Source organism: Gossypium hirsutum, chromosome D08 (genome assembly GCF_007990345.1).
Source record: "Gossypium hirsutum isolate 1008001.06 chromosome D08, Gossypium_hirsutum_v2.1, whole genome shotgun sequence".
Classification (NCBI taxonomy): Eukaryota; Viridiplantae; Streptophyta; class Magnoliopsida; order Malvales; family Malvaceae; genus Gossypium; species Gossypium hirsutum.
The window spans coordinates 43,467,280-43,489,766 of record NC_053444.1 but is presented as its reverse complement, the minus strand read 5'-3'; the positions used below and the strand labels follow the sequence as shown (position 1 = coordinate 43,489,766).

The 22,487-nt window shown below is 32.4% G+C and overlaps 2 protein-coding genes and 1 long non-coding RNA gene across 5 annotated transcripts; all 3 read left to right on the top strand.

The window, feature by feature from the left end:
- Window positions 1–396: 396 nt before the first annotated feature.
- Window positions 397–2,827, top strand: LOC107910076 (putative glucose-6-phosphate 1-epimerase). Of its 2 annotated transcripts, XM_016837834.2 has the most exons (8): window positions 397–740; window positions 822–1,322; window positions 1,397–1,453; window positions 1,537–1,700; window positions 1,801–1,935; window positions 2,040–2,142; window positions 2,208–2,307; window positions 2,413–2,827. In XM_016837834.2, exons 2-8 carry the CDS (start codon window positions 1,155–1,157, stop codon window positions 2,580–2,582), a joined length of 897 nt encoding a protein of 298 aa, XP_016693323.2. In that variant the 5' UTR covers window positions 397–740; window positions 822–1,154; the 3' UTR covers window positions 2,583–2,827. The 2 variants fall into 2 exon arrangements, with proteins under 2 accessions (XP_016693323.2, XP_016693330.2); XM_016837841.2 differs by having other exon boundaries at window positions 540–1,322; window positions 1,409–1,453.
- Window positions 2,828–10,915: 8,088 nt separating this feature from the next.
- Window positions 10,916–13,873, top strand: LOC107910068 (ubiquitin-conjugating enzyme E2 10). The gene is made up of 5 exons (XM_016837815.2): window positions 10,916–11,078; window positions 11,200–11,279; window positions 12,010–12,137; window positions 13,171–13,275; window positions 13,555–13,873. Exons 2-5 carry the CDS (start codon window positions 11,210–11,212, stop codon window positions 13,696–13,698), a joined length of 447 nt encoding a protein of 148 aa, XP_016693304.1. The 5' UTR covers window positions 10,916–11,078; window positions 11,200–11,209; the 3' UTR covers window positions 13,699–13,873.
- A 5,070-nt stretch (window positions 13,874–18,943) lies between these two features.
- Window positions 18,944–21,523, top strand: LOC107910061 (uncharacterized). 2 transcript variants are annotated; one of them, XR_001687459.2, is made up of 3 exons: window positions 18,944–18,957; window positions 20,083–20,160; window positions 21,171–21,523. It is a non-coding gene; the product is annotated as an uncharacterized lncRNA (long non-coding RNA). The 2 variants fall into 2 exon arrangements; XR_005917242.1 differs by lacking the exon at window positions 18,944–18,957 and having other exon boundaries at window positions 19,916–20,160.
- The last annotated feature ends 964 nt before the right edge of the window (window positions 21,524–22,487 follow it).

Here is a 22,487-nt window from a genome sequence, read left to right as displayed (position 1 = left end):
TCATTTAGGCCTTTTAATTTTTTTTTTAAATTTTAAATTAGTAAAGGTAAAATTGCACTTTGGCCCCCTAAAATTATAAAAATTTAATTTAATGCTTTAAAAATTATAAAGATATAAACCCTAAAAAATTAAAATTTCATTCGACCCCTAAAAAATTATTCTGGCTTCGCCCAGGGGCGAGGATTCTTTTAACTTCTATTTATCAATAGATCTTTCTTGGAGAGATCCATAATGTTGCTGTTGTTGGAAATCCATTTTCAAATGGTCCAAAAAATTAAATTATAAAAATTGAAAGGTATAATTGGTACACATGTAGCATTCCCCTAAAGTCTACAAAGAAGTAAAAACTTCGAAATCCAATTGAAATACTAAAATCTTAAATGAAATTCCTAAAACCAAATGTTAAAGTGATAGTGGGAAGTTACTCCCACAGAACCAGAATTAACAATCCTAAAAAGAAAGATTATTTGACAAATCCATTTTTAATTCTGTTAATTTGTAGTATTTAACTTTCAGCAGGTCGTTAGTTCAGTTGAATTTCAGGTCGCATGTTAAGACATTAGAGTTTACATCATGTGCGGTAGCCAGCACCGCTCCAAGCCAAAAGTTTCTCCTTGTTGCTTATTTTTTTTGCGTAATTCTCTTGACTAATTGGTCAGTCGCCTTCCTAAGCATTATCCCATATGAGGATTATCTAATTATCTCTGACCCTTCAATCGTTCCGTTACTTCAACGAAAAGGTCAGACTCTCATTTGCAGACAATTTTTTCCTCAACTCATTAAAACCGTTTCTGCCATAAACGTTCTCGTTTGATAAACAGGCGCTTCAACATTTATTTGGTTTCGATTTTGGAACTACTTTGCCGGTTGGTTCTTTGAAGTTTAAGACAGCTTTGTCATCCGGAACTCTGTTTCTAGACTAGGATTTTTATCTTGTTGGCAGATTTAGTGGCCAAGAGAGATAAAGATAGTTGAATTGGTAGCTGGGGTTTATATTTCACATCACGTGAAAATTTGGTTTGTCACAACAAGTGTAACTGCTTCACTGATTGTTATAATTCAGCCTTTTATTTACCTCAAGAAAACAGAGACAGAGACAGAGAGACCGAGATCTATGTATCTGCTTCTGTGATGTCCTTGCTGCGTTTGTCACCATGAATCAATCGGGGCCAGCAGTTGAAGTCACCAAAGATAGAAATGGAATCCATCAGGTTGTGCTTAGGAATCCTCGAGGGGCATCAGCAAGGGTCAGCTTGTACGGAGGACAGGTCCTTTCATGGCGGACTGACCGAGGAGAAGAGTTGCTATTCGCAAGTACTAAGGTAACGTCAGTTCTAAAGTTGTAGATGATATATACAAGCCATAGTCAATGAACTTTTGGTTCCATGTACTGTAGGCAATCTTCAAGCCACCATACGCAGTGCGAGGAGGAATACCTATATGCTTCCCACAGGTATTTATGCTTCGATATTTCCATGCTTATACGCATGGAGTTGATATGCACCTGGTTGATGGGTTATGTTCCAATTTTGTTAGTTTGGTCAGCGAGGATCGCTGGAGCAACATGGGTTTGCCAGGAACAGGATTTGGATCATTGATGACAATCCACCACCATTGCATCCAAATGATCCAAGTGAGAAGGCCTATACTGACTTGCTGTTGAAGCCATCAGAAGACGATTTGAAGATTTGGCCAAACAGGTGATGTCGTAATCTGCCATGGATCCTTATAGCATTTATCAATTGAAATTTACTGGAAGATTAATGACGGAGTTGGTTTTTTTTTTTTTATCATTTCCAGTTTCGAGTTTCGTCTTCGGATATCTTTGACAGCAGATGGGAATCTAAGCTTGATGTCACGCATCAGGAATATCAATTACAAGCCTTTTAGTTTCTCAATTGCTTATCTCACATATTTCTCCATCTCTGATATCAGGTAAAGAATGTAGTGGTATATATGGCGAATTCTCTCAACATTACTGCACCGACAATTTCATCTTATGGTCAATAATGGATATCTTATCTTTTACTGATAAACAGTGAAGTTAGGGTAGAGGGATTGGAAACTCTTGACTATCTTGACAACCTATGCCAAAGGGAACGGTTCACAGAACAAGGAGATGCCTTGACATTCGAATCTGAGGTAAACCTTTCACTTTTTTAGAGCTGAAACAGGTAGTAGATGCTTAAGCCTTGATTGATTTGCAGGTGGACAGAGTTTATCTTGGCTCTAGAGATACCATTGCCATCTTCGATCATGAAAGAAAACGGACCTTTCTAATACAGAAACAAGGCCTTCCAGATGTTGGTAATTAAGCTCTTGTACTCTTCAATATTTCATAGCATAACACCAAGCCATTTGAAGATGAATTCACTGCAGATTCAAGTCGATCCACTTTATTTGTTTGTTCAGGGGTTTGGAATCCATGGGAAAAGAAATCGAAAACCATGGTTGATTTTGGGGATGAAGAATACAAGGAGATGCTTTGTGTCAATGGGGCAGCAGTTGAAAAACCAATCACCTTGAAACCAGGTGAGGAATGGACAGGCCGCTTGGAGCTCTCGGTTGTCCCTTCAAGTTGAACCACTGCTCATCATGTTTTAATCCCATATCATGCACCAGCTTCTAAAGAAATGACAGCAAATAATACAAATAAAGTCCCCCACGGCACATCTTTACACGTATCTGTCAATTGAATTCCTCTTCAATTATTTATACTGCAAATAATAATCACTGTACCCCAAGTATTGGGTCATGAAAATCTCTAGTCCTGCAAATGGAGATATGTTCTAGTGTTTCTCCGTAATAAAAATCAATTGCAAGCTAAGCTATTCCAATATTAGGAACTGTGGATTATCGGCCAACTGGGCTTGTGCCTTCGGCAACTGAATTGAAATCGACTGCTAACCAAAATTTATATTCTATATAAAAGCCTTGTATGAAAAATGTCCAAATACGTATCTTTTATTTTCAAATTTTAGTTTTTATATTTAAAATTCGAATTTAATTTTATATTTTAATTCTAATATAATTTAGTATTTTAATTTTATAATCACATTAGTTAATCTAAATAATTTATTGTAATTAAAGGACTGAGGTGATTTTTTAAGAATTCTTAACAAATTAATTATTTTAATTTAGGTTTGTTATAATGTCTTTTTTTATTACATATTTATTAATTTAATTCATTATGTTGCACCAAATATTTTAATAGAAAATTTTTAATTACCTGAATTTTTTAATAAAAAATAAATGAAGAGAATTCCTAAAATAAAAGTATACAAGGACATTCCTAATGTTAGGAATAGTATAATAAGTAAAAGCATATTTGATATTCAGTTTTTTACGATAAAAAGTTAATTCAATATGAAACGGAATTAGTAAAAATGACCAATCAAAACAATTTAATGTAACCATCAATGTGTAGCTAGGCACAAGGTTGGGATTAGGTTAGGCAGATAGATAGCTTTTGTTGGTTTAGGTTTAGTCTTAGCTAGCGGTTGGTGTTATTTTACGTTATAATTTTAATGTAATCTGATTGATGAAAAAATTACTTTACAATATTTGATGTACATTGAAAAGTATTAATTAAAATCCTTGAAAAGTTGTATTACCACATTTGGTTCATTAAATACTTTCCTAAAAATTTAATAACAATTTACAAATTTACCCTGTAGCAATTTGTTTTTTAGTGGTGTCAGAAACGGTTATTTTGGAATGGTGATTTTAATTAATATTTATGAAGTCAGTATAAAAATATATTAAAGTTTGGTTTTTTTAATTTTTTCAAATAGATAGTTAATTATGCTATAAGGACTAAATTGTAAAAGTTCATAATTATAGATTTATAATTGACCAAAAAGTTAGGGACTTATATAGAAATTCAACCAATTAGGCCATTTCAGAATATAATGGACAGTAAGTGTGATTTTAATTATAAATAATATTAAAACCTCAATTAAAATATTATAATGTATAAAATATATATTAAAGTAAATAAAAGTGAAAAGAAAGAAACATTGTTGTTCATCTTTCTTTCTTCCACCAAAAACAAAATCAAGAAACCTAGGAAGATTGATAAAGCTTCAAACATTCCGCACTTTTGCATGGTATGTCAATTTAGTCTTTTTGTTGTAATTTTTATATTTTTGAGGTCATGTGAGCTTGATTTAGCTAGCTCATACATCAATTTGTAAAACTGTTAAGGTTTTCAAAAGTTGTCATTGTTGAACACTTGATGAAATTGGCATTAATTTGTTAGATTTTAATCTTAGAAATGAAAAAGGACTACTTTTAAAGTTTAATTGTTAGTTTTTGTACATAGGGGCTAAAGTGCATAAATTTTGAAATTGATGTTAAATTTCAGAAATTATACATAATAGAGGGTTTTAAAAGGATGTAATTGAGATTAGTTTTAAAATCCATGCTCAAATTCAAAAGTTATGACAATTTCGATTTTAAAGACTAAATTGAATAAAATGAAAATTTTTAGGTAACATTCAAAAAGTGAAATTAAACTGACATATGTATATGATAGGATAATATAAGATGATTAGAATTAATAAATTGAACTGAATTATTGTTTAGATCGAGACTTGAACCAAATTGAAGATAATCGGGGAAAAAAGCAAAATTGTTTATTGGTCCTTAATGATTAAATTGTTTGTTGTTTTGTTAGGTAAGTTCATATAGAATTTATAGTATTGTTTTATTCTATGTTTGAATTATGTTATAATGTTAATTAGTTTAGGTTAAATGTAATTTTGTTAATTTTGGCATATGAAGGACTAAATCGTAAAGTATGAAATACAAATTCTTCTTTTTTTTTCTGGATAGTGTATGGAATATAAATAAAAAAGGGGTTATATTGTTTTTTTGTTCTAGAATAGAAGCATTTTATGCGATTTTCCCATCTCTATTCATTTTTTATGCAATTTGTATTGTAGTATATATATAATTATAATATAATTTATAAAATCTATAGGAATAGATAAATAATGACATCAAAAGACCGAATGATATGGCTATCATAAATAGATATGATGTATTGAATGGAAATGAAATGTTTATATGGAAAAATGATATGTAAATGATGGCATTACAGGGATTGAAATGATTTGAATATTGTAATGGTGCTAGTGTGAACTTAGTAAATGATTAGGATACGAAAGACATGCCATTAGGGTCCCAAAAAGGAAATCGAGTGTTTGATCAGAGATTAATACGATGGCTTGAGATCCAGCATGTGTTGCAGATTATCTAAAGCTCGTGTGAGCATCCCAAATATGTCAAATCTTGTGAGCATACAAGCCCGGTATCCAAATTCAATTTACTTTAGTTCTCCGAGTGAAAACGATATTAAAACGAAAATGTGATGGTTGAAATGATTGATCAATAACGAAATTTCACATACTAGTAAATTGAATATGATTTATTGAGTATATGTTAGTAAATGAATTATTGTAAATGTGAATAGTGTATTATAAGTTCATGATATGTAAATGGCCTAACCTATTGTTTGAATTGACGAATTGTGTATAAAAATGAAGAATACCAAAGGATGCCATGTTTGTGTTGATGAATTTCAATTGCTTAAATTGTTGAAATGTCAAGGTAGTTTTTCAGGAAACTCTTCAATTTGATTTTAAAACAGTAAACGCAAAGAACTCTCCTCTTTTAGCATGGATTCCTTCAATACTGGCATAAGATTTGGGTTGGATATCATCAAACTTCTTCCTATCCCGCTTTATGTTACCAACATGGATTTCTTTTCCTTCTTAATGGCCATCTGATCATTTTCCACTTGTTTCGTGCTAAAAGGAGCTAGAACAATCTTTATGCCATCCTTAGTAAAGAAGTAGGTGTTTTTGAACCTATCACAGAAGCCTTTTATGTAACACCCTGTACCCGACCTGGTCGATGTGTCCGGTTACAAGATGTCGCATTGTACTTACATAACTAACTTGAACAATTTACAACTAAATTGTACGACTAACATGACTAAGACAACCAACTAAGCATTTTATAATCATACTTAACTTAATTCGAATATTATCTGCAACAATCTTATCATGTTTCACTAGCTATTCCGCCAAACTAAAACATTACAGATACAAATTCGTAGTTGAAGTTATTAACATGCGAACTTACGAAAAGATTGACAATAATGGCTTTACTATATTTAAATATTACTCATCATAGAATATAATATAGCAGGTTCATACGTAGTTACAAAAATTTATACCTTAAGGTTTGACCTCTAGGTCACCCCATTATATGCATGTTACAAATAAAAACACAAGTCCGTCTAAGCTAGAACGAATTCTAGCTTGATCCCTCTTTAGGTCTTTATATAAACCATCATATCTAGAAAACATAACAAAGGCTAAGTTCAAATGAACTTAGTGAGTTACTAATAAAATACATCGTTTATAAATCTATAAATTAGAACTTCAAGGGTTTGATCTCATGTTTGACGTCACTTGCACAAGTGTAGTTTGCACATCTTCGAGGCGTGCTCTTGTCCTCCTTTGCATTGGCTCAACTTGAAAATTTATACAGTTTTTGCATTTTCACAATCTTCCATTTTTATCGTTTGTGTTATAAGCTACAATGCAGCATGATTTTGCTTACCCATTTGCACTAATTTCATACAATATGGATTATTACCTCTTTTGTCAGCAGAACATATGTGAATTACCTTAGCAATTTTTTTCATTTTGGATTAGCAAACGACAGATTGACTCTAAAAAACTTATGCATGGAGATTCACACTTGGAGAATTTATACATGCAGATTTACATATAAAGTCTTATATACGTGGATTTGAGCTTGGCGAATACATACTTGCAGACCATACTTAAGAACCTTTACATGCGAAATCATAATCACCGATTCATATATGTAAGTTGTTACGTGTGAACTCATTCTTAAATGATAGTCACCACTAGACTCTTGTTTGGTGGATAGTCACTGCGGACTCTCGATTTAAAGATAGTCCTTAACAGCTCCTACATGAAAAAAAATCTTTGCAATTTTTGGATTGAGAAAAATAATTTATACCAACTCTGGTAGCTTGAACATGGGGACAAGCCCATGTGATCTCTTGCTTAGTTAATAGTTCGTACTGACTCTTGCGAAAGATAGTCTCTTTGAACTCTTAAACTTGAAACATGAATATAAGATTAGCAGACTGTCATAGCTTGAATCATAAAGATAAATCCAGTGGACTATCATACATATGGATTCATGTAGAAGATTCATGGATACGAACTCATATATTAAAGACTCATGCGTGTGGATCCATAGATGAAAATTTACATATAGATGCGAATTCATATACATGAACTGTTCCGCGGACTTTCCCATGGAGAAATAACACGTATAACTTTACTATGAAGCTTAGAGAACAAATCCAGCGGACTGTCGTAACATGTATCATAAGATAGGTCCAGCGGACTGTTGTATCTTGAATCATGAGGTAGGTCCTGCGGATTGTCGTATCTTGAATCATGAGATAGGTCCAGCGAACTATCGTATCTTGCGTGTGCCCATGGCCATGGAACTTGCTTACATACATGAGGCTTTAAACCTTGGACTCCGCAGAGTCTCATACTTGGAAGAATCCACGTAGGGTTATCATATACAAGTGCGTATATATCTTAGTACAATCCAACCGAACCTCTACAAAACCAAAGTATCATGCATATACGTTTTCCGTATGATCAGCCCAAACCTACGCAAAGCTAGATAACACGTGGCACAAAGTTCACAACATTACTTTTCTTCATCTTTCATCCACCATTCATCCCTCCATACTCTGAATATCATTTATTTACACAATTGACATATAACAAGCATTCAGCTAATCATGTTATTTAGTAACACAAGGCAAATAATACCATACATATCACCTAATTGACCATTCAACAATATCATATTTGATAGGGCTTTACTAGCAATAGCTCAACAAAACATCCAACTTATATTTACAACCGAACATGCATTTACATCTCAACACTAAACATGCATCAACAATACAGCAACATCCTGCCATAGAATAATTCCCCATCATCAGTAAAATGCAAAGTCCAACATACCTAAACAGCACAGTACTGAAACAAATAAAATAACCAATGAGAAATTGAGTTCAAGAACTCACCAGCAAAATACCTGAAAGCTAGTATTGATTACATCTGCTTAGCTTTTCCTTATCACTTGAGCCTCATCTATCTCGGTTAGCTAAGCATAATAGCCATATCAAGATCAAAATGAAGGCATTCATATGTAAAAAAAAAACCCCATAATTCATTTGTATCTGGAGAGATTTTAAAGGTTAGCTGCAACCCTAAACATCTTCGTAGAAAGTCGATGAATTAAACTGAAATCCTCAATTTTTCTTCCATTTTCTTTAATCAAAAGATATAAAAAAGCTTAGAAAGATTGTCAATTTACTAAATCCTCAATCATTTAAGTTGATGCATTATTCTCTCCCTCCATGCAGATTACTTCTTAACTCTTCTCTCTCATAAAACAAACTAAAGAAGAAGATGAAAGAAAGAAAATGAATACATAAAATGAGAGAATGAGCATAGGAGAATAACGCCTCACTCTATATAACCTTCTCACACTCATTTACCAAAACCAATTCATCAACATTAAATTTAATGTTCCTCATCATAATGTTTCCCACTAAAGAAAACTCAGTTCTAATGTAACGAGACTAACAATTGAAATCTAACTATTTGCCAAGCAATCCATCAAATTCATTAATTTACACTAGAACTTGTTTAAACAAAAAAAAATTCTAATTTATTACCCATAATTGCCATGGCACCTAACCTTTAACATTTCTATGTGTGACAATTTGATTGTACTACCATGGCCTTCTTAAGAGAAGATGGCTAGCATTCATAGGAGCCATATCACATAGGACTTCATGTTTATATGTTCGCCCAATTTAAAAAGGCACATGAACTTATTTTGTTACCTTCACTTCTCCTTAGTTATTCAACCAATTAAGTTTATAATGTCATGGGTGATTTGTAATAGACAAGTTCAATTTCTCCACCAATGTAGTGGAGGCTACATTTGCATAACTCTTTTCATCAATGATAGCATGACACACCTTTTTGTGAATCATGCATCATGTGTGGAAGAGATTCTCATGTTGTTCATTATCCACCATCCTTTATAAATTCAAATCTTGTTGAGAAACAACCAATTTTCTATCATTAGAATATTCCACAATGTCCGCCTTCTCAATGAACTAGTTTTCATTAAATATCTCAAGGCATTAGAGAATGAACAATAATAATGTCGTCCAAGAAAATGCGAGTGAAGCCCAAGGCCTAAGCCCAACCGAACCAAGTTTTTCACTTTCCAATTTCATTGCAATTGATAAAGAAAGGTACATCAAAGTTACCAACACATGCTATATCTCATGCCTTGCTTGATTCAAGCTTCATGCACTTAAATGAAAACTATACAACTATTATATACTAGTATAATAACCACATTCCACGCCGAGATTTTTAATTATATATTTAATAGAATTTATAATATTTACATATTGTTTTTTTTATACAAAAATAGAAAGCTAGGCCGTAAGGAAAAGCAAACTTAGGAGACACAGTATCCTCCATTAGTAATGCCAAGTCGATCACCTAGCAAAGTCTGAACTACTCTCCAAATGATAATTTGGTCATGACATTATCACAAATATATTGAACAAACTTTCATAATATATATTGAAGAAACACGTTACTAAAAAATGTATCGAAAATATTTTTTAAACTTCTTAAGATTTTTTTTTTTTTTAAAAAGGAATAAGAGAAAATTGCATAGTGCAAAATTAGAGACTGGAGATATAGGTTCATGTACATGACTTGCCTCCGAACATATGTTATAAAAGAATTTGTATAATGATACTGTATCATGTATGCATGCTATGAAACAAATATTTAATAAGAGACCAACAAACGATTTTGTAATGATGAATAAGGTCTTCCTCTGGTAGCAAATTATCAACATAGACCAAGTTCTTTGATCTTGGCCTCTAAAATGGATGAAATAGATTTCATCGTACCCATTTAATTACAGTTTCAATTGGGAGAGCATTGAGAAATAGTTGTTTTCAGGAAAGAACATTACATGTCCGGTTACAAAGCAAATTATTGCAGATTATGAGCTTACCCAAAATTATACTCTGAGGAGATTGCATCAATCTTGATGCATGATAAACGTTTCGCATTGAATCGAAAGGATCCCAACACCAAAGCCACCCACCCATCAACAAAGTGTGGATTATCAAGCTTCTTAACATGCCAAGTCACAACAATAATCAAATGTCTCAATAGTAGTTGACCGGTGATATTAAAATTCCTTTACAAAAAATTTAAAAGAGTATAAGTTGGGATTTATTGTTATACAAAAAAAAAAAGTAATTGTGTCAGCATCGTATTTACATATGGACGTCACAAAAGTTGTACTTAACAATGAAGTTATTTTGTAGAGAAAAAAAATTGAATCAAAAGCTTGCCATCAAAGGCTATATAGTTTAGCATGTTCTGGTATGGGTGCTAGGCACTTCACCTATAATTGCATCAACATAAGTTCATGAAGAAGATAACATAAATGGGAACATAACATTAGTAAAACTTTGTTTATATTTATAGCAAATTGGAAGGTATATAAAACAATTGCCAATGAACTTGAGGCCCAATTGCATTGTTTTGTTGGATTTGGTTAAAACCATCTCACAAGAAGTAAAAAAGAATACTGAAATTAAAGACGAAAAATGATAAAATCTAATTATATACAGAATTAGTTTATAAGCCTAAATTATTTGTGTCCAGAAGAGGAAAATCTCTTAATAATATATAATTGGATGAGGTCCACGAAGATAGCCAGCCAATGAGAAATTGACAAGTACAGCCCATTTCTTTTTTATTTAATTATTCACAACTCATTTTCGTGGATCTCTCTATTTAACTCTGGGTTTTTTTTTTCTATGCTTTACTATTCTTCCGCTATTTGCAGCGACTAACAAACAATAGCGGGACGGGAGGATCTCTCAGGTATCTTTTTCTTCTTAAATTTAAAATTATTTCGTCTTATCTTTGTTGAAGTTAAGGGCGATCTAGCTTGGATTTGATTTTTTTTCCTATAAGAAACAAAAATCTGTTTTTTCTTTTTTAGGGTTTAGGTGATGGCTTCAAAGCGGATATTGAAGGAGCTCAAGGATCTCCAGAAAGATCCTCCTACCTCTTGCAGCGCTGGTTCAATTTCATCTCTCTTTTCATCTATTCCCTGCCCCGATTTGTTTTTTTTTTCTTGTGATCTTTCTCATAGTCATTATAGTCTTGTTTCCATTATATTCTCTCTCTCTCTCTCTCTCTCTTTTTATTGTTCTCTTAAATTTTGCCCTTTTTTCCGGTTACCTGCATCCTGTCTTTGTAAATCATGAGATGGGATCATTATTGCCGTACAATTGAATTTTGAGCTGTGAATAAAGGATCTATACTTATTATTAGGGGGTTTGGTTTTGAGGTTTGACCTTGATAGTTTCATTGATTGAAATTGCTGTATGTTTCGTCTTTTTATTTTCTTCATTTTCAATTTTTAGGTTTTCATCATTGGATTCTGTTTGACGCAATATTGTCAAAACTTTTATTTTTCTTTTTCACGTCTTATTATACTCATTGGTTGCTATGGATATCCTTTTCTTAAGTTGATATGTGGTCATAAGAAATTGTTGCTGTATAGCTGAAGTTGTATGAATATTCATATGATTACCATGTAATGCTATTGTCATCTATTGCAGATAGAAACTCGTAATTTCTGTTAAAGGTACTAAAATCATTTAGGAGTGCAACATCTTATATTTTTCTCAAAGGAAAATATGAAAAAAGATTAGTATTTGATTTGAGGAAAATATTTTCATTAGGTTACTTCCTGATTGGTTATTCCATCAAACTATTATTTTACGTCTTTTTATTATTGATTAAGGCCCTGTTGCTGAAGACATGTTTCATTGGCAAGCAACTATTATGGGTCCTCCAGATAGCCCGTATGCCGGTGGGGTGTTTCTAGTCACCATTCATTTCCCTCCGGATTATCCATTTAAACCACCCAAGGTACTTGATTGTCTTAACAATCTAATTCTCATTTGTTTCTTACTTTATTGTATATTGTGTACTTTTACCTTTATTGACTGTATATTTATCTGCATTTGACTTGTCTTTTGCTTTTAAAACATACCACTTTGTGTCTTAAGTTTTTTCAAGAAAATTGCATAGCACTCCGTATACTACAAGTTCATTATTTCAACATGTTAATTTTGCTTTTTTAACCATCTATAAAGTGTTGTAGACACGACTATTATCTCCTCAGAAATCCAATACTGCTGTTGTTACAATGTGGTGAATTTCCCTACCTTTTTCCAATTTACATTTCAATGTTGAGGAATATGCATTAACATAACTGTTTAGAGCCTTCATATTATTTAGCTAATTCCTTACTGCAAATACTATGCCAACAAGTTGTCCTGACAGGGCAAGTGACTTGTGCGAACATTGCTTGGCATTGAAATGAGTAAACACTAATTCTACTTGATTTCCTTTTAGTTTTTATTTGCTTATTCTGTTACACAAATTCTTTAATCTCCTAGGGCATCTATGCATGCTGTGTGTCTAACGGTTTGTTTGAGTGGAAGGCTATTGTTAGGTGGTTTTCAGTGCCAAAGTTTATGTGATCTATTGTTATTTTTGCATTTGTAAACAGTATCAGGTAAGCCATGTCTATTACATATATGTAGATATTTAGTAATAGCTCCTCGGGTTTTCTATAATTTGCTTTCTTGGTTAAACAAAAATACTGTCAATGGATGCTATGATAACAAAATTATAACCTTAATATGAGAATGGTAATCGTTCTCATTCGTTAATGATAGAATAGCATAAAGTTTATTTTCAGATAGAAATTTTTATTTAATAGTAGTAACCAATGTGGTGTAGATACTTAATGCTTTTTTCCTCTGTAATGGCCTATATACATGCTTGTTTACCATTGATTCATGACCAACAAGTTTCTCTAGTAGTTTTGTTCAGCTAATCTTTTCCCCTTCTTTTACTATTCCTTTTAGCCTTTTGTATTTTTGCTTTCATTCAGGTTGCATTCAGGACAAAGGTATTTCACCCTAATATTAACAGCAACGGTAGCATTTGCCTTGATATTTTAAAGGAACAGTGGAGCCCTGCCCTCACCATATCCAAGGTTATTGTTCGATATTCCTAAGTCCTAATTGTCTTGAAGTATACACCTCTTTTAATTTGAACGTTATCTGTCAACCATTCTTCGTAAAGCCGTTAAAAAATTGCACCAGTTTAAAATCAGAAGGTTAAAAGCAAGCCTTTAAAATTTAGCGTTTCATCTACTGGCCAAGTTGTTTGCACCATCCAGTGACTCTGGTCTACAATAAGATTTTTTCTGTTATGTAACTTTACCGGTGTAAGGTGTGGGGATATGTTCTTATTTTATCTATTTTGATTCTAGGTGTTGCTGTCAATCTGCTCACTCCTGACGGATCCAAATCCTGATGACCCTTTGGTGCCGGAGATTGCCCACATGTACAAGACGGATAGGAACAAGTATGAGACAACCGCTCGGAGCTGGACCCAAAAATATGCTATGGGTTAAAGTGCTACTACGTATGTAATAGGAGGGCTTCATTCCCTGTGACTTTGGTCTTTAAATTAATTGTGTGATTTGTCTCCTCTTTACATACTGGACCTAGCCCTCCTTAAAAACACAATTTTCTTGTTAGTTGTTTGTATGAAAATTATGTTTCAAAACTTAAATCCCCTTTTCTTAATACTCATTGTTTTCAGTCTTACTTTGATTTTTCATTCGGAAAACGAACTAATCAGGTTCTGGTGCTATAATTTTGGCATCAACCCAGAAGCACCGGTAGGGATGGCGTAGTGTTGAAAGCAAGGCAGTTTAAACTATTTACCTTTTTGGCAATATTATTGTGGTTAACAAGACTTGTCCAAGCTGGAATGGATGGATTCCCAAATTGACAAAATAACATTCTGTTGGACAGCAGAAGTTAATTCTGATGGGCTTCCATTTGGTTGGTTCAGCCCATTGCATGGCTAGCCCAGCCAGTATGTTTGCTTAACGCATGCGCTCCTTTATGTTCATGTAATTATTAGATGCTACTGCAATTGCGACGTGGCAAACCGGTAGGTTCACATATAAGAATGGAGTTGGGTTTCGTGTTACCTCAATTTAGTCTTTATATTGTATGAAAGATGTAATTACTTTACCATTTGAAGTGAGTTGTGTTTATCTTTTTACCCTTTTTTTGGGGAACTTTTTCCCTTTCTGGACGAGCTCATTTATACCGGGACTGGGTTTTACTGCCCGGGTTTAAGATGCATTGTTTTAACATAACATTTGGTGGTGGTGGGAAAAACAAATGGAGAAGGCTATGGAAGATTGATTAATTGGGTGCAGTAAATTTCCCTTTTGGTTTTAGCATTAACTGTGGTCGTTGGCTTTCTCTTTTTCCCTTCTGGTTCTTCTGCCATCAAAGTGAATTTAGCTGGGGGAAGTAATGTATCTCGATAGGCTTTGCATTCTTTTCAGAAAACGCGGACACCAAAAATAGATAATAATAAAAAGTACTTTGCACTTTAAATTTGATAACTGAGAGTCGTGAATTCTCCTTTTTTTTTTTTCAAAAGAAAAAACAATCCAAATTCAATGCATTTGTACATAAATGAAAACTGAGAGACATGTGGATGAATAAACATCGTTCAACTTTACTCTCTTTCTAATTCATGTTTCCCGCATAAAATGACAAAAAAGTTGCCGCTTGAAATATGGGCATTATATTGTTGCAAATCCTAAGGAAAAATAAATAAATAAATAAAACAAGGCCATCCCTCTAAACCTGAAAATCGATGCCCACAAAATCCCACTTGAACAGCTGAGCTTCAACTTCTCAGTTTCATTTATTTATTTTTCAAGTGGGTGTCTGCCTCTAAAGCCTTTCGAAAAGGTGTGTGGGTAGTAAAGTTATAAAACTAGATTTAACATTGACAACTTACTGCCGACTATTAAAAAGAAGTAGCTAGGGCCACTTCCCACCCAACCCTTTCAACTTGTATATTTAGTGTCCAACCTATCTTCATCTTCACATTTATTTTCTAATTTAATAATTTAACCCGTTAATGGATTTTATATGATTACTATTTTATATACATGTATCATTGTTATTTATATGTTTTGATTTACTCATTAAACATGAAAATAATATATTTTTCTAAATCTTGATTGGTCAAGGAAAAACCAAGCATTAGAAGGAAAAAGAAAGGGGGTAAAATTTGAATAGTTATTGAGAAAGAAAGAAACAAAAGGAAGATGATAAAGGCAAGAGACGTTGGTAACCCGGAAAGTAAGGGATCAAACCATGCACTACCCCTGCATCAATACTGCATTTTTATTACTTTATGATTATGATTATTATATTTCTTTTTGGTTCCCTATAAATGAAAATGAAAAGAGAGAAGAAGAAAAAAAAGCAAATTAAAGCTAATTTGTGAGTTGAATATATGTTATTTTTATATGGGGCAGTGTGATCTATCTTTTTATGCTTAACAACATTTCATTTCGATTACTATATTTATTTAATCAAAACTCATTACTAAAATAATGGAAATTTTATACAAATTGCATGCATCTTTTAAATATCTTTCACACTGGTTTTTCTCCATTTTCTTTGAAAAAAAATAATATCGGGTAAGGTGTAGCAGGCAAAAGGAGTTGGAAAGGGGTAAGACCCTGAAAATAAGGTCTCCCCAACCCCTAAATTAATCACTCCATTAATGTACCTAAAACATAACCTTGTCTTTTAATGCCGACATGAGTGACAAATCCACTCTAATATCTCAGTTATGGTACGTGGCATGTCGATATGTCAGGTTTTGCTGAGGTGGAAGTAAGTACGGTCTGTGCAAAGGGTTTTTTTTTTAAATCTAAAAAGATTTTGGTTCTTATCTTAAATGATTCTCTAATCATGCTTTTGAGTTTCATTCTCATTTCAACCAATAATTGATTTTCGTTTATTTAAAAAAAATTTAATGGGAAGATATATATATATGGGTGTTGCTTAATTTGGGTGGCATGTTGGAGTCATCTTTTCAAGTAACCATCCCATGTTTTTTTTCCATTTATAAGTTGAAAGATGGGAATGTGATGGGGCATGGATCATGAATGTGACCTATCTGTCTATTTGGCAATCATAATAGATAATTTGATGTTGATTGATGCCAAAGTTTTCCCCTCTAAATAAAAAAACGCGTTGAGGCAAATATTCCTCAAATTTTACGTACATTTAAAGCTAGTGAATTTTCTTTTTTCTTTTTGTTTAAAAATGCTTCAATTTTAGAATTATTTATTTATTAATGGCAGTAATTAATATATTAGTTACTCTTCCAACTAAAAACTTTCATGGGAATATGCATTTTTTTTTTTTTGCTTTCTAATTATGTTGCATTTATGGTTGTCCGAAGAAAGAAGGAAAAGAGTATTAATTAGAGTGAGAAACTGAACAGGTTGAACCTAACCGTTTTCAACATAAATTCTTAGTGTCCCTGTCTCTTTACCTAAACCCTAAATTTGAGGTAAATCAACCCCACTTTTCAAGTACTCGGAGGATCCACTACTTACTATGGTTTTCCTAACTCAATAAAGTTACACTTTTTTTTTTTATGGAAAACAAAGTTGGTTTTAATGCGAATTGATATTCATAATTAATTTTAGTTTCATTTTGGAAAAAAATAGAATTCAAATCATCCGTTTAAACTAAAAATAATGCAAGAGGATTCTTTAATGCATGCAAACACGTACAACCAATTGAGCTAAACAACTTATTACTTACACTAGAACATGATTTTACCTTAATGCATCTTACATAAATACTTGAAATTAACCAAATATAAGGCACACGTTTCATCACTTGAATAAATTATCAATTCACATGATCATATTTACATTTGAATATTTAATACATAAGGTACAAAAACTTTGGTGTCATATTAAGTTCGCCTAGCAAATGTATATAAAACAATTCCAGGCCTTATGATACATAATTAAAAAATCATAAAACCCATTAATATGTATATATATATATAACCACAACCAAGGGAAATAATTATATATAATAAAAGAAAAGACAACCAAAAAAGGGTGAGAGTAAAAAAATAACAATATTAATATAATATTTATCTCTTATTGAGCTTATACAATATGAGTTTCATATATAGCATTAAAATCTAGGTCATAGTACATATAAATAAAAATAAAAGATGAAATGGAATATGGAAGTCTCAAATGGATCCAAAACAATGATGGGGTTTCTCTCATATTTGTGGGCTCAAAGCTAAATTGACATCTAGGGGATGATGTTAAATATGGATGCTCCTTTGACTTCTCCCTTCAACATCAAACATCTTTTTTTTTTTTTTATTTACACTTGCGTTGATGAAAATTACATATACTATTTTATATATTATATTTTGATGGTGATTTTTTTTTCCTTTTTCTTTTCACAAGCAATACTATGAACACATTTTAATATGTATATTTTGGGGTTGGGGGGGAGAGCAAGACCATTGTCGAATTTGATGTTGTTGTGTGCATGTTTTTACGTGAGTTGGTTCCTTTAAGACTTAATAATTAAGGTACAGCAGCTTGCAAACGGGACAATGTCCGAGAAAGCTAACAGCTTTTGTGCTTTGTATGCTAATGTTTTGTTTCTCTAATTTTTGGCAATTACCAAAACATGCATGCTTTGATTTCTTCTTCTTCTAATCTTCTTTTTTCTCTGAATTTTCAAAACACTCTTTTCTAGACATCAATTCTCAACCTCCTTTTTCTTTTTTAATTATTTCGAATTTGCAAAATTTACATTACTTTCCAGACTTTCTTCTTTTAAATTTAAAAAATCACTTGTGAAAATTTAAGATAAAGGTTAGGGACAAACTTGGATATTGAGAAGACAAAAGTGAGTAAAAGGTTAAGGTTGGAAGGTAATGTTGGGAAGATTAGACAAACTTTAATTAATTGGTGGTTGCTGTTAATCAAATTTAATAGCTGAACAATGAAGCCGTAATCTTTGACTATTAATATGCTAAAATCAATGAATATTAACACCACAAATAAAATGTATGAAAAGCAAAACATATATGTATATGTGTATATAATTGCATGTCCCAATGTCTGTCTAAACATTAACACCATGTTTGGTTGGGTGTAATGGCTAATCCATTACACCCCGATTCGGTGGCCCCACCCAATACGTCGTTTGGTTCACCGTTTACCGAATCGGAGGTTTTGCTATTCCTTACCTATTCCCTCAGCAGCTGTAATAGGGATTCCTGGGTTTTAGTTTGTAATGGCTATTCATCGTTTTCTTCTTTAATTTTGAGACCAAAATAGCCTGCCTTCTTCTCCCAAAAAAATTCTCATCGATTTCATATCCTCAAATCAAGCCAAATCGATTCACCTTCACGTTTTCACATCTTCTTCCAGCCAAATCGATTCGCCTTCATCTTCTTCCGGCCAAAGGTATGCTGACAGCCAAAGGGCTTCACCATTCTTCCAGTTCTTGCAGCGACTGAGAAACAGTAGCGGGAAGGGAGGTAATCTTTTTTTGCCCTCATCAAGCTTCATCCTCTCCGACGTTTCCCTTCCATTGATTGCAGAGGTAATCTTTTTACTTCTCTTCTTCATTGATTTTTCCCTCTTACGTTTGGGAACTTAAAATCGATTTTTGCCCTCAGCTCCATCTTCTCATACGTTTTTGCTCTTCATTTTATCAGGACCCAAAAATTTCATCACTTTCACATATTTGACCTTCCAGCACCGCCGCCTACGCCTCTACTACCAGTGAGAATACCTTTTCTCCTTTCCTTTAATTTCTACGCTTCAGATGTTTATCTATGTTTCCCGATTATCCTAAATTTTTGTGTTTTTAATTTATTTAGTTTAAAATTTAGATTTAGTGCATTCCATTGTTTGAAATTGAGTTAGAATTGTCTTCTAAAGGCTGAGACTGATCTAATTAGCTTTTCATCACCTGATCAAAAGAGCAAAATTCTCTGAGGGACAAGGTTTTAGTAACATAAAAGGAGAAAGAATGTTAAAAGTCCTGGCATGCATAGTCATATATCATTTAAGTTTCATCTTAGGCCCTAAAGAATGTTAGGTCCTCTGACATGCTAAACTATTTCCATTTGATCAACTAGCATAGATGAATATGCAAAGAAGCTTTCTTCTTTTATGCTAAGTTATTTCCATTTGTCACCATGTGCATGGTTTATGCTAATATCTTTTATCTTTTAAGTATAATTTAAATCTAGGGCCTTAACGTAAGGTAAAGTGCCCTATTATTTGAGTAGTTTTGTTGCTGCTTCTGTTGTCATTTAAAAATATGATTTCCAAAGGCAAGTATTAATATGACCATGGTCCTCTCCTGCTATTGAATTGAAGAAATAAAAGAAAAAGGAAAGTTTGACTTATGAGGACAGAGCAGGGCAGATTCTTAGAGTAACCTTTGGGTATATGCTCATGAGGATTTGTGTTGAAATATTGCATTCTTTAAGTTTTTTGTTTTGTTTCTCCCATAGAGCTCTCTAATTGAATGATAGCTTGGCTTTGGCTGCAAAATGAATCAAGCTATGGATAGGCACGTTTAATATTAAAGAGGTTTGCACAAAAAGCAAATCCTATCAAGTCTATTTCATTTACTGTTAAACTAATTAAATACTATATCAAAGGGATCTTAAATTTCACCAATCTTCAGCCTTAGCGCATGAGAGTTTTGTTACTTTAAGTCAATGAAAAGGTGTCCCTATATAGACAGATAAACTAATATAGGGCAGCAAAAGAAGAAAAACAAAATGTAATTGACTATAAAACCTGTTTAGATCTCCTTGGATGTCTCCTCTTTTTCAAATGCAGCTAAAATTTATTGTCAATATTTACATCATCTTCCTCTTTTATATTTTGCAGATAGAGCCAATCCCAAGAGGAAATCTGCCTCCTGGTTTTGATCCTATTGAAGGTTGCAAGCTTATCAGAAAGGAAAAGGTATTATTTTCAAGATTTTCCCTTTTCTTTTTTTTCCTTTATTAAGCTGAGTGTGCACTACAATTTTAAAGCACAAGTTTGAATGAATTGCTTCTATTTTTCTTGTTTGTATTCATGTTACTTTGGTTATCCTTTGTTTTTCTTATCCTTTGTTATATTGTATCATAATTCAACATTATGTCGTTTACGTCGATTCAATATATGCCTTACATGTTCATTGTAAGACAGAATCTGTTCCCCATTTACTATTTGGTTTTGTTTGAAACATATTTGTACCATGGGGTTGCGACGAAGATTCTATTTTCGTGTTTAAACCGTTTGCAACAATGTTTTCATTAGAGCAAGTTTTCATGTTTGCTGATAGAGAACAATTTGTAATGCTTTCACTTGATGACTTGTTTACACCGTTGCTCGTACAAATCGTATATCGGTTTTATCTTATCATCTAGTATAGGTTTCAGCTTCTTCTATTGCAGCTTTCAGTTGCATGACCTTAGTCTAGGCCTATAGGGTTCTCACTTTTGTGGCATATTAGGCATGTTTTTTTCAATAGGCTGTTAATTTTCGAACTCGGATGAAGTTAGAAGCTATGAAGCTTTCTACATGTTCACTATGACACTGCACTATGGTCAGTTAGAACCCAATTCTGCTTCTTTGCTTGCTTTATATGCAGCTTGAAATCGCAATCAAGTTTTTGTCGTAAAGTTGCACCATGTTCATTCTTGTAGAATCAAACCTCTGTTCAATAGGCCTAGATAATTATCCTTTGTTGCAATGTTAGTGTCTTAAGGTTTGGGTATATGCTATCTGGTTTGCTTATCCCATGCAAAAACATGGTCTTATTACATTTCGCAGCATGGGATTCACATTCTGTTGCTTGTTCATGGATTATACTACCTATTTTTCAACCCGATTCTTATCATTTTTGTTCTTGCATCAATAATCAAATCAGTCTGTTAACATGCTCAGAACCCTTTCAATGCCACACTATGGGGTTGAAATTGATGCAGATGCAGATGCAGATGCAGTCCTGAAAATCGTGAAGATGCCCGAGTCTGAAAGACTCAAGATAGCTACAGCAGCAAGGAGAAGAGCTAGCAGATTTTCGGAGCAAAGATTTTACGATGATCTCAAAGCCGCAATCCGACCAATTATATGCGGTTCTTCCTAGTTATAGGATTGCATTAGAAGATCACACTGACATAGAAAACAATAGTTATACTTGTTCTTGTTTATTGGGGTTCTTCACCCTTTCGATCCAATCATTAGAAAAAGCTTAGTTTAGATTTGTCAACAAAATAGATATACTCTTAATTTTGATTTGAAAACATACTTGAAGGAATTGAGGATCATGTTTGGTTCATTGGATTGTTCATTCAATTACTGCCCTATTTTAAGATCATCATTTTATAATTTTTTTTAAATAGAGTAATTAAAAAGTAAATTTACTAATAATTTAATAATCTTGACCGTAATTTACTTTATATTTAAAAATATTGTTTATAACATAAAGTATTGTTTAATATTAAAAACAATGGACTAATGTTAGAAAATGGTTTCAAAGGCACAAAATCAATATTATTATCGTACTAATATTGCAAACAATATTTAAATTTCTCTAAATTAAATGAAAAATTAATATAAGAATATTGATTATTAAGAATTTTATTAAATTATATATTTTAATTAAAATATATTTAATAATAATTATGTTAAAATATGATTAAATTATTTATTATTGATATTAATAATCTTATTAAAATTTAATAACAATAACAATAATCATTTACCTAAACAAATTTCTGCTAAGGGTATTTTAGTCATTTTAGTTTTTTCCATTATGCTATTACACCTCTATTACATTCAACCAAACACAGGATTACTATTACGCCTCTATTCCATTACATTCAACCAAACAGTTGATTTGCTATTACACCTCTATTCCATTACACCTCTAATCCAATACACCTCTAATCCAATACAGCGAACCAAACGTGCTCTAATAGTTGAGAGATAATCCAAAGTGGAAAATGGAAACAAAACGGCAAATGATTGGAGAATTGTCTCTCTCTCTCTTTTTTTCCTTTTACAAACTATTTTGCTAGGTAGTAATCATAATTCATTCGATAATAATACTAATATCTGTGACTATATATAACATAACTCTTGTATTTTTTTTAAAGCATTTTTATTGTATTTGTATATTTTGTGTTTACAGACTTTTATATTTAATATAAAATTTGTATATTAATTATTCATAATAATAGATTTTAATATATTTATATAAATATAGCGTGTAATTCAAAAATATATATATACAGGTGTAT

What these genes read in the sequence shown, in the direction of transcription:
- LOC107910068 (XM_016837815.2), top strand. Translation starts at nt 11,210, where the DNA reads ATGGCTTCAAAGCGGATATTGAAGGAGCTCAAGGATCTCCAGAAAGAT. An exon ending in TCCTACCTCTTGCAGCGCTG is followed by an intron (nt 11,280 to 12,009) that starts GTTCAATTTCAT and finishes TTATTGATTAAG; the next exon opens with GCCCTGTTGCTGAAGACATG. An exon ending in ATCCATTTAAACCACCCAAG is followed by an intron (nt 12,138 to 13,170) that starts GTACTTGATTGT and finishes GCTTTCATTCAG; the next exon opens with GTTGCATTCAGGACAAAGGT.
- LOC107910076 (XM_016837834.2), top strand. Translation starts at nt 1,155, where the DNA reads ATGAATCAATCGGGGCCAGCAGTTGAAGTCACCAAAGATAGAAATGGA. An exon ending in TTCTCCATCTCTGATATCAG is followed by an intron (nt 1,936 to 2,039) that starts GTAAAGAATGTA and finishes ACTGATAAACAG; the next exon opens with TGAAGTTAGGGTAGAGGGAT. An exon ending in CCTTGACATTCGAATCTGAG is followed by an intron (nt 2,143 to 2,207) that starts GTAAACCTTTCA and finishes ATTGATTTGCAG; the next exon opens with GTGGACAGAGTTTATCTTGG.